The sequence below is a fragment of the Cuculus canorus genome, chromosome 7, assembly GCF_017976375.1.
Source record: "Cuculus canorus isolate bCucCan1 chromosome 7, bCucCan1.pri, whole genome shotgun sequence".
Classification (NCBI taxonomy): Eukaryota; Metazoa; Chordata; class Aves; order Cuculiformes; family Cuculidae; genus Cuculus; species Cuculus canorus.
The window spans coordinates 567,383-579,056 of NC_071407.1; the positions used below are offsets into that span (position 1 = coordinate 567,383).

General features: G+C 43.7%; 2 protein-coding genes across 3 annotated transcripts in view; one reads left to right on the forward strand and one right to left on the reverse strand.

The window, feature by feature from the left end:
* The window catches only part of CPXM2 (carboxypeptidase X, M14 family member 2), a 68,990-nt gene extending 61,926 nt beyond the window's left edge, over nt 1–7,064 (forward strand). Inside the window, exon 13 of the mRNA XM_009560108.2 lies at nt 1,295–7,064. Within this exon, the coding sequence (XP_009558403.2) occupies nt 1,295–1,548 (254 nt within the window). The 3' untranslated portion in view covers nt 1,549–7,064. The remainder of the gene's footprint in view (nt 1–1,294) is intronic.
* GPR26 (G protein-coupled receptor 26) overlaps nt 1–11,674 on the reverse strand; it is a 144,902-nt gene that overhangs the window by 109,664 nt on the left and 23,564 nt on the right. The gene's annotated exons all lie outside the window — the stretch shown is intronic.

Genomic DNA, 11,674 nt, shown 5'->3' on the forward strand with positions numbered 1-11,674 from the left:
AGAAACCTGGGCAGCTTTGGTTTTGGTGTTTTGGTTAAGGTGCCAATGGACACAGTAGAAGCGAGAAGTGAGCACAGAGCTTCTCAGAGAGACCTTCCCAAAAAAGCCAGAGTCCTGCAAAAGAGAAAATCTTGACCTTGATCATCACACCTTGTGGGGTCAAACTGGCTGAAAGAAAAACTGCTGTGCAAGAACTAAACCCGTATCCGGTGTTCTTGCACACAGTTTTACACTTGCACTCAGAGACTGCACTATTGGGGTACAGACGGTATTGCTGGTCTGCCAACGCTTGCTGTTTGCAAACATATTCATTATTTTACTAAGCCCTAAATTAAGATTATATTTCTCTAAACAGAGGCCAGCCAGTGCGATCTTTTGCCAAATGTAATATTTTTATCCAAAGCACCTTTAGTTTTTGCAATAGCCCGCACTGTAAGCGACTCCAGGCCAGTGAAGGTTGTTTGATTATGCACTTTCATTCCAAAGTAGGGTTTCCCAGTTTCATCTTCTTTTAGCCCACAGCCAAGAATACTTGCTAGTTAAAATAATAGTGAAAAAGAAGTCTACGCTCACCTTTATGTACATGTGGGTAAAGTATGGGAAAGAAGAAGAAAATAAGGTCCTGATTCCATGGGGTGTTAAAATCCATCTTGCTACATGCATGTGTGGTTTAGTTGGTTACAAAACTCCCTTAGAGCACTTACAGGTAAGTGAGTGGTTAGGTACCCTGATGGATTTTAGTTTCTGGGAAAATTACAGTAGTAAAACTCAGTGCAAGATTTTATGAAACAGGATATTTACTTACATCTCTAAGTTAGCTGCGTTATGTATTCACATGCTTTACATACTAAATAGCACCAAAACACGTGTGTCCAGAAGATCTGGCCAGGATCGTGTGTGATGTGGGTACTGCCCCAGGGCCCCTCTTGTCTGTTTGGTTCATGAGAATTAGTTTGGGGAAATTCTTCTGTACCTGTCGGGAATCGCCCGTCATCACAGGGTGGCTCTTTACCTCAGGATGCTTTTGACTTCAACTGGCAGAAATCTCAGGCAAGATTAAAGCCCATTATCCTTTTTATATCATTTGGAAAATGTGTGATGTGTGTTGACAGGATGAGGAGGGGGGGTATGTGTGATGGGGGGCAGCCTCATTGACACCCTCCTGGTGTGAGGATGAGGGCTTCTGCCTCCAGTGCCATCTTATCCATGTGCAGACATCTCTGTGTGCTTATAAGTAACGCTTTCCTCAGGGAGAAAGGGCAGCTGTCCTGAAAAACGTCTTTTTTCCTACCAGGTGCCGATGGGGATTACTGGCGTCTTCTCAACCCTGGGGAATATGTGGTGGGCGTGAAGGCAGAGGGCTACACCACTGCCACCAAGACCTGCGAAGTTGGCTATGACATGGGAGCTACCCAGTGCGACTTCACCATCTCCAAAACCAACCTGGCAAGGATCAAGGAGATCATGAAGAAGTTTGGGAAGCAGCCCATCAGCCTGTCCACGCGGCGGCTCAGGCAGAGGGCTCGGCAGTGGGGGCAGAAACGATAGACCTGGCAGCCCGAGGAGCCGCGAGCTCTGCTTCTCTCAGCCTGGTTGTAGTCGTAGTGAGAGTTACATAGCACATCTCTTCATACATATTTCTCTGCACGAGGCCTTTCTGTTAGCGGAGCTGGATGGGTGAGGGGGGGTCAGTTTGGTGAAAAGTCAGAAACAGAATTCAAGTTGAACCAAAGTAAGCCCCGGCCGGCGGGGAGAGGCAGGAAGAATGTAGAAAGGTGCTTTGAGTTAACCTGGAATTAAATTTTTTTGCTTGTTGGGTTATTTAATCCTTTGTAAATTGGTTTCCTTTAAAAATAGAAAAAAAAAGAGATACTTATAAAGGAGAAGTGTTGTTTTGAATGAAAAACTGAAAAATGTTGTTTCTGAAGTATAAAATTGATATATTTTTGCAGTTCAAAAAAAGTTTTGATGCTCTATGTTTTATTCTTATACTGGAGAAAGGCTGAGAGGGGACAAGTTCTGTTGAACGTTATTGAAATGTGAGTGACAATTTCAGCCCCCCTTTCCCTGCCAGCCCATCTTTGGACAAGCAACACAATAGCTGGGGACAAAGCCCAAAGCGAGTAACCCACCTTGGCTTTCCTGCCTGGTTTGTTTATACTTAAAAGCATCTTGTGCTTCCAGAGTTAATGCCAGGAGTGTTTTCTCCTCTGGCTGTTTAAGGCTTCATTTTCACTCAATGGGCTAACCCTAACACAAAGGGCATAGCATGAGGACCACTTCAGCAGGGTGGCACAGCACCCTTCCCTTACCCACCTTGTACCGCTGTCTTCCGTGACGTGTGAGGGATTTTGTAATCCTCTGCACCGACTGCTCATCCTGCCGCTGAGACTGCTGCTTTTCTGGCCTTCTGACTCTATGGCAGTCGGATTTGTGCTTTATTATTGGCTTTTAATCAATAAAACTGTACAGCAGGATAGGATTGAGGTTCAGGAAAGATGCAGGTGAGATCTAGGTGAATAAACACTGGACAAAGTATCAGCTGGAGAAAAGCAAATTTGCTGCCATAGCTTCAATATTGTGGCCTTAATTATAAATTATACCAAACGAAGGGCCAGCTGCATGATCTTAGCCAGTGGGGAGCCTGTGGCTAAACAAATATCTCTCAACGTGCTTAGTAGGAAGTCTGTGGCACATACTTCAAAATACAATTCTGTTTAAAACATTTTAATTATTATTATAGTTTTCACTGATTTGATACAATTCCGGGAACAGACATTCGCAAGAGCATCACTCCAAACTGAGGAAAGATAAATTGCAAGTAGAAAACTTACTGTAAAAATACCACGTGCCATCTGTATTAAATCTTTTTTTCTTGTCAGTGAATCTTGTAAACACATAAAAGGCAAAAGATTGCAGAATGAATAAGCTAATTGCGAACCCTACATAATAAATAGTTGTACTCTTAAATTTCTTAGACAATCCCAGTCCATGCTTGTTCTGCAGATACTGTTGAAGAACAGCAATGTATTTGGCAGCAAGGGCACAAAGGAACTGGAGACCACACACATGATTTTCTATAGCTGAAATTTTGGAATTCCAGCTGCTGGTCAGCATCATCTAAATCAAACGACAGAGGTAAACAAATAATTTACATTATTACATTACCATTTAGAACTATATTTTACTTATTTCACCCTACCACCCTTACAACATCCTGTATGTCATGATTATTTCTGTACAGCAAATACAACAGCAACTTGTCAAGAAGGTTTTATTGGCAGCTGAGAAGGGATTAGTGAGGTCTTCGCACAGGCATTAGTGTGAAGTGATTTTAGGATATGGATTAATGACAGTGGACAATTTATTAGCAGTTTAATTTGGCTCATTTGTCGGCATGTGTAGATTTTGTTACTACCACAGTAGATCAGAGTAATACACAAGTTTGTGTGTCGTGAACTGGTAAGAGTTGCTTAGGTGGCTTCTCCGTGAAGTCCCACAAAGGCTACCTGGTCATCTTGCTGGGGCAGGTTGGCAAGCATAGTCGGGAGAGGAACTGAACCAGCCAAATTTAAATCACCCTGATAATCAGGTTGAAAGTGGAAACCGCTATCTTAGGCCTTAGTCCTGTTTCAGGAAATAATATTTCAGGCCGGTTTGAAACTTGCTTTACAGCCCCAGAGGTTCCTGTGCTTTGTTCTCAGGTTATCTCAATGAGAAGGTATTTTTTATTTGATAACAAGAAGTGGATCTGATGGGAAATTCTTCAATGTCTATTATCTAAAATTAGATGGACCCTAATTGCTGAAGACCTCGGTAACATCAGATGCTGAAGACAGTGGCCTTGGTGTTCCTTAGTGGTCATGAGTGGTGCTTCCACATACTTGGGTACAGCAGAACTGTGACTGATGCGGCTGACTTTGCTCTGTTTTAGTGCAGGCATTACTAAATAAATGGCCTAATAGCCAAGTACTTGTCTGTGCAATTATTTTTTGATTGTCCAGCACCTTGACACAGAAAAACTCTCAGGTTCAAAGGAATTTTACTGGGAACTTCAGCCGTGTGAGTATCTCGGGCTGAGAGACCATGTTTATGCCTGCCCTGAATATAATAGCTCTGAACTGATGTGTGCCGTGGTTGCTGTGATAGTTATGCACTTGGGAGTTAAAGCTTTCATTTTCTTTTAAATACACAGCACCGCTCTTTAACCTTTCCACAGATCAAAATCACAAACCGATACATGTTTCCAGTGTTTTCTATTCATCTGCCTTTCCCCCATCCTTTAGAACAGGTGATTTTTTCTAAATTTTGTGCTTTAAATCTCCTTTGCTTTTCATTTTGTAGGAAAACAGGCAACCCTGCAGAAATGACAGCAGGTGAAACTCGAGGATGGATACGCTCCTTTTATAATTACAGATCCATTTTAACAGCTGCTTCTACGAGAACTTTGCTAAGCCTTGATCATCCCTGATAGAAAAGAATACAATCCTTTCCAAGTAATAAGAAATTCAGCTGCGCAATCTCACCCATCCAATAGAAGTTAAACAAATAAAAGGTCAAAATGGAATATCCACTCCTTGATAATACCAGCCATCAGTCATCTGCTCCCATGCAGCGCTCTGATGTTGTAGGAGCTGGCTAGCTTCTCCGTGATGATCCATGTCATCCTATCCAGCTCTTCTTTCTGTATCTGTTTAATTATCATAAGTTTTATTACCCCATATCTCAGTTTTTCTCATTCATCTTGGTACCTACAAGTACTCTAACCTCTCAGAGCTCAGTATCTGCAAATCAGCTTGGGAAAGCTGAAGCCAATAAAAACAGATCAACTAAAACTGTATCTGCTGACACACGTTGGTGTGATTGTAGTGAGTGTTGGTAATCCATTACCCAAATTTCATCTGCTGCAGTATCCGAGTATCACTTTTAAGAGGTGGTTGAGCTCTGTCTGGGTAAAACACACTGATAAAAATGAATGTAGAAGAAATTATTGACTGTGCTGGTGAAGAAATTTATCTTTGATGGATGTTTTAAGCCAGTCACATATTTTCAGCTTGTCACCAACCACTTTCCCTTCTTTTATCCGTGTAAAGTTGTGGATTTTTCCCTCTAACTTCAGCCCACTATTTTTTGTGAATGTGGGTGATGGGGTTGCACAGCCAGATTTGCCTACCGTGCTGTGGGAGGTGCTCGACCTTTTGAGAGACACCAAGACAGAGAGGAGTTCATTTGAAATAGGGTGCAGGTGGTTTCACACACCCGCTTTAAAGTTAAACCTTTAAGTACCAGACTTCACCTCTGAAGGTCATCGGAGCATGGCTGCAGTGCCAGCGTCACATCTGGAGGTGGCATTGGGGCTGTCAAGGTTCATCGGCACTTCCCAAAGCGGGGTTTCAGCAAAATGCGATGGGTGCTGCTGTGCTCCGTTAGCTGAACGCTATTCTAAGAGAAGGAGTGGGCAGTTTAGAAAGCTCTGTTTTCCTGATCAAGGCACAGATAAAGGAAAGGCTGAGGGGCTGGTGAACAGCAGATGTTGAAACAAATAAGATGAAATGATAGCTCCATAAGGAATCCTTTGCATTTAGATTTTGTCATTTCTGCAAGACTTTTATGAAGAGGTTATAGATGGGTTTAAAGTTGTCTTGCAACACGCATGAATTACATGTGACGACAAGCACGTTTCCCCGGTAGCGTCAATAATAAATCACCCTGCCCTTCACTCCTTACTCAGGAGTTACAGCATCCAGTGTAAACTGGGGCTAAAAGCAGCTGCAAGACAGCTGCAGCTGTCTCAGAGGGTGAAGTGTTGCTGTGTGGGGTGGGTTTCATGGCCACAAAAAGGTGCGTGGGACAGGACATGTGCAGATCTGAAGAAACACAAACAGAGAGAGCCAGGATGCAGCTTTAAGCGTGGCAGCGTGGTGCCGGTATGGAGGAAGCCCAACCAGCTTTGTTACAAACCCATGTGTACAGAAGGGGCTGTTCCATGAGAATGAGACACAAAAATTCCGCAAAGAATAATGAAATACTCCCAATCCAGAACACCACTTTGCTTTTGGCAAGCAAAAAAAAGGAAGGAAAAGCCCCTCCTCTGTGTGTTTGAAATAATATTTATGAATGGCAATACCAAATCACCGTTATGAACACTACACTTTTGCTTTTATTTGGAATTCTTTCCCATCCTAAGTCTGTACTGTGTATTCTGAAATATCAATGTTGCTTAGAGCAGCAACAATTCGCACGTATTATTTTATGAAGTAATATCAATTACGATATTTTAATTTTTCTGGTCATTAACCCTCACTTAATTTGCAGCAGCAATTCCATACACCACTTTGTCAATGGCACAACCATTGTTAACTCTGTGCTATCCCAAGAGCAACAAAACAGAGTGTTCAGAGTAAACCATCACTGAAAGATCTTGGGCATTTCAACCAGCCTTATTGTCAGCAAGTACAAATATGGAAAATGGCATTGCTTTTTGTGTTTTAGATGTGACAGAAATACAGTACCTGTTAATAAGGATCAATGGCAGCACAATCTCACTTGAATAGACCAGGGGGATTTAAATTTGAGATCTATTTCTTACCGTAAGAAGCTGGATCTGATTACATGGCTTCAGGTTTTTTTTAAATGTAAAAGGTGTTAAAATCTGGAGAGAGGGTTGAGTTTCTAAACTGATCTTATAGAAGTCTCATGAACTGCTGAGGATGTTGAAATGATCCATTCCCAACTTAAAATAAAATAAATGCCTGTTATTAGAGGAGGGAAAAAATAAACTCTAGATGGGGGAGGAAGGAGCAAATAAGGATGTTAGAAATGATACAGTGGAAATGAGTCTCCGTGACCCATAACAATAGCGGTGTGTGTGTTTGTGCATTGTGTGGGCATATTGTATGCACTCCATATGTTTACTTACAAGAGACAGAAGCAATTATGAGCCCAGGCAGCCCTCAGGGGGCATCAGCACTGCAGAGCTGCCAATTGTTTGACATTAAGAAAAGCAAACTGTACAAATGTGGCCTTATTATAACAACAATCAGAGCTGAGTGTAGGAGTCTGTACTGTTTATCAGGTTTCCTGATTATATCTTGTTGGATTTGTTTCAGTGATGAAGATGCAGGCTAAGAATTCAAGATGTAAAACAGTGGTTTAAGATCCCTCCCACCCCTGAAAAGAGAAAAAAAGAAATAATAATAAAAAAAAAGAAAACCCTAAACAAAATCCCCAAAGTCTCCTGTGATTCTGCATCTGAAAAAGGGATGTTCAAACGTTTAGGAACTTGGCTATGTTTTTATTTGAATCATTTGATAAAGAAGCTTTAAAGAGGGAACAAGAACAAATGCTCGTCTGCTGAAGCCATGCAAGACCTACTGATGTCAAGATAAAGTTGCCCAGCGGCTTTGTCACCACATTTGATCGAGTTCCTTATCAGGAGTTCACAGGCAGTGGTCATGGCTCGACAAGGGTTAATATTTATCTGATTCCCACAGTGAAAGTCTGACGATATTCTGCATCAAAATTTGTGACCTGTCCCAACATGGATCATAAAATTGGTTGGGTTGGAAGGAACCCCAAAGCCCATCCAGTCCCACCCCTGCCATGGGCAGGGACACCTCCCACTGGATCAGGGGCTCCAAGCCCCATCCAACCTGGCCTGGAACCCCTCCAGGGAAGGGACAGCTATGACTTCCCTGTTCCAGGGCCTCACCACTCTCACGATGAAGGATTTCTTCCTTATGTCTTGTCTAAATCTTCCCCTCTCCAATTTAAAGCCTTATCCTATCACTCCCCACCTTTGTAAAAAGTCCCTCCCCAGCTTTCTTGTAGCCTCTTCAGGAGCTGGAAGGTCACTTCAAGGTCTCCTCAGAGTCTTCTCCAGGCTGAACAATCCCAACTCTCTCAGTCTGTCCTCCTAGCAGAGGTGCTCCAGCTTTCGGATCATCTTCGTTACTTCCTCTGGACCCATTCCAACAGTCCCAGGTTTTTCTTTCGTTGGGGATTCCAGAATTGGACACATGGATCCAAGTGGGGTCTCATGAGAGCAGAGTAGAGGGGCAGAATCGCCTCCCTTGGCGTGCTGGCCACACTTCTGGTGGATGTTTATGAACAGTCCAGAGGTCAGAGCATGTTTGGTGGCTCAGTGCGTCAGTGCCCCATCCACAGAGGCAGCTGATGCTGTTGCAGCTGTGCTGCTGCTGTAGAAGGCTCTGTGCGTGGGCATTAATGACGAGCGAAGCTCCAACACCGTGCTGAGGAGCCACCAGGGCATGCGCCAGCCTGCGAGGTGCTCCATGGCATTCCAGGAACCGCACACTCAGGCCAGCTTATGGGCAGCAGTGGTGTTCCTGCCACCCCAGCCCCAGACACCTGGAGCAACTCCGGTTACTCTGCAGCTGAAACAGTGAGCAGCCAGGGGACGATTTGTAAACAACAAACAGAGCTGAATTCAATCAGCCGTTTGCCACAAATCATTTGAACAGCTCTGTGTGCGCAGCTAAAGAAGATAATTTTAATGTGAAAATGATGGCAAATCCACAATCACTTTAATGGGATGATTAACATCTGTGGGTTCCCAGGGAAAACATTTCAGCAACGCGTGCACCTGCATCTGTTAAAGGAAGCAAAATATAGAGAATAACGAGCAGTAAATCATCAGCCCATCTGTGGGTCACGGCACGGGCGGGTAGGAGCGGAGATGGAAAGGGAAGAGAAAATACGGTGTAAGGCAGCCTGGGACAGTGGAATGCAGGTCCTGAGCATAATGCAAAAGGTAAAAGGCTGTCGCTGTTTCAGGTTGTGGTGTGGGAGCTCACGGGCGGTGCGGGTGAGCTGAGCAAGGAGCGGGAGGCTTGAGCAGCCCTGGGGGCCACACTCGATGCTCGCCTGCTGCAGTGCTGCCTTTAAAATCAAGAGAGATTTTGGAACACGTGGAATTTGGGTTGTGGGGGAAGAAAAGTAAAATTAGAAAGGTACAGGTAGTGTCTTCACCACTAATATATTCAATCTAACCTGCTCATTTTTACCATAGACAAGAACGTGCCTCAGTCCCTGGAAGAAATCTGTGCAAGCCGGCCGAAACATAGAAGACGGGAAAGTAATCAGAAGTTCTGAGACGATGCACTCGCTGCCTCTATGTTCATTGGTTCCTGGCAGGCAGCAATGTTCTCTGGGTCATCGTGACACAGAAGTGAAAATAATTATAATTTCAAAATACTAAAATTTTTTAACTTTATCTGATAATAGATTTTATTGCTCATGCAGCGTTCCTTTGGAGGAATGCATTTGTAAAACTAATACATATTTATAGGTGATATAAATACGTAAGCGTATCAGTGTGAAAAATGCATAGAGATATATATATTCCCTGCCTCTTTGTTTTTACATTGCAAAGGAGGAACAAAGTATGGGTAAAAATATCTTTAGACAAATGGTGCCTGGCCCTGCAGAGCAGCCGAGCATTGCTGGTTCCACAGTGAGAACAACACAAGCAAAACAAGGCCCAGGGACCTTACTAGCTGTGTTTGTACACACCCCGTAATTCAGAGCTGGCGAGAGGCTCTTAGGCAGCAGTTTATCAGACCCAAATCACAGCCTTTCACTGACGACACATTTGGGCTGCAGATGTGCCCTTCTTTACGCCCTCTTTGTGGGCTGTGCCTCTGCCAGGGGCCTCCTGACCCCTCGCGCTCTCTTGCAGGCGCGGAACTGCGGAATGGGAGAGACCTGGGTTTTCCATCGCACTTTTTGATACAACATTTTAATAGGATGCTGAGCAGCCTTCCTGGGAGCAGGTCCTAAAACGCTGCTGATGGTTTTTTTGTTGGCTTTCAGTGTTGTGTGCATTTCCCACCACCCCCACGGCACAAATCGCCCTGATAGGGCTCCTGAGGTGACTCCAGTGACAAACATCAAATCTAATGTCAGCTTATTGATAAGCAAAGTTGTAGAGTTGCCTGGGAAAGTGAGGTGAAGGTCCTGCAGTAGAGAGAAACAGATGAAGTGATTTCTCGTCCCAATATCAAAGGTTGGTATGTCCCTCCGATGTCGGATGTATGTCCTTGAACTATCAGGCAGCTCTTCATCAGGTGGAACATCCACTGGCTGCTAAATGCACTGGTGTTTAGAGAACCATCTGAGTGCAGCATCATTTAAATTTTCCTTTCTATTTGGATAACATCTGCTGCTCTGTTTTCTTTTCCTGCTGTGGCAGTCGTAAGCATGCAATTACCATACTCCTACTCATTTTTCTCTTGTTCTTTTTCATTACAAGCTTAATTTCAGTCAGTTTTTGTCTTTAGCTTTCTTAAAACCTGCAATTATTAGAAGATACTTAATGAGATCAACAGCAATGTTTCGTGCTGCACAGATATTTTTGCAATGGATTAAATGAGGACAGACGGGAAAGTGCTGAAAGCAGTCTTGGTATCCAAGAAATGGAAGGGAAAAGCAGCAGTGTCAAAATTTACATATCATGACTCTATGTACTAAAAAATTTAAGTGAGCTTTTTTATTCATGTAGTGGTAAGACAAGAATTTGCAGTCCAGAGGAAGCACACCCCTTTGTAAATGATTCGTGCAGCGCGGTGGATCTCGTTCTTCTGTCCGAGTGCAGGAAAGACCCGACTGGGATGGAGCCTGAGCTCAGAGCACTGCCAGGTTTTCTGTTACCTTCTGGGTTGTTCTGCTGGTGGCATTTCTATGAGGTTGTGACATCCTCCCTCTCTCTGGATCCACAGTGTGCGGGTGGATCTTTTCCTAGTGAAACACCTTGTGATAACAATTGTGGGAATTGTCAGCATTTTAGCATTTAAAAAGAGCACCTGTTCTGTGTAATTACTATTTGATCACTACAATATCCTGCGATTTTTAGCATCTGAAGCTGCTGAGAGGCTGATTCAAGCAGAGCTAACATGCGAGCACGGAGAGAGAGCGTGCACGGAGTGCGCTTGGATTGAACACAGAGAAGTGGCTGCGTAGAAGGTGGTGCAGGGCCACCTCTGTCCTGGGACAAGGCATGGACAGCCCTGGGACGGCTATGGGAACGTTGAGGGTGACTGACCACCCCCGCGGGAGAACACGCAGCTTCACTTTCTGAAATGCAGTATTTTAAGTACGGTTTGTCAGAAGGAGACAGCTACTCCGACTGGAGTGAGTTCGGGTGCTGTTGCCCCATGGAGCTGGCAGTTCACATCGCGTTTATGTTTATGAGTATGGAGCTGCTTGAATTCCAGAGAAAACTGCTTTTAAATGAAATAATTTGATTTTGACAGATTGCCTGTGGGGAGCAGAGGATTGGCAATAGAAAGAATGGGAACAGTAAGGTAATGATACAAATATTTTGGGTTTCATCCTGTCCCCGCAGGTCTGCTCCTCAAACACCTGCAGAACGAGGTTTATCCCTAGACGTCAGTGAAATCTTGTGGTGGTCAAATTGGTTGAATGGTAAATTTAAGATTTGGGGAGTAGTAGGTTCAAGCACACAATTTGAGAAACAGAGTTGGAACAGAATAAATTGAGTCATTATTATTTCTTCCCATGTGTCATGAAAGTCAGGATGTTTAATAGAGCCACAGGAATCACTGCCCTGTGGAAAAGGTATATAATAATTTATTTTAAAGTTTAAGAATCTCGCAGAACTAATGAAATCGAAAGTGGCAATGCATATAGGAGA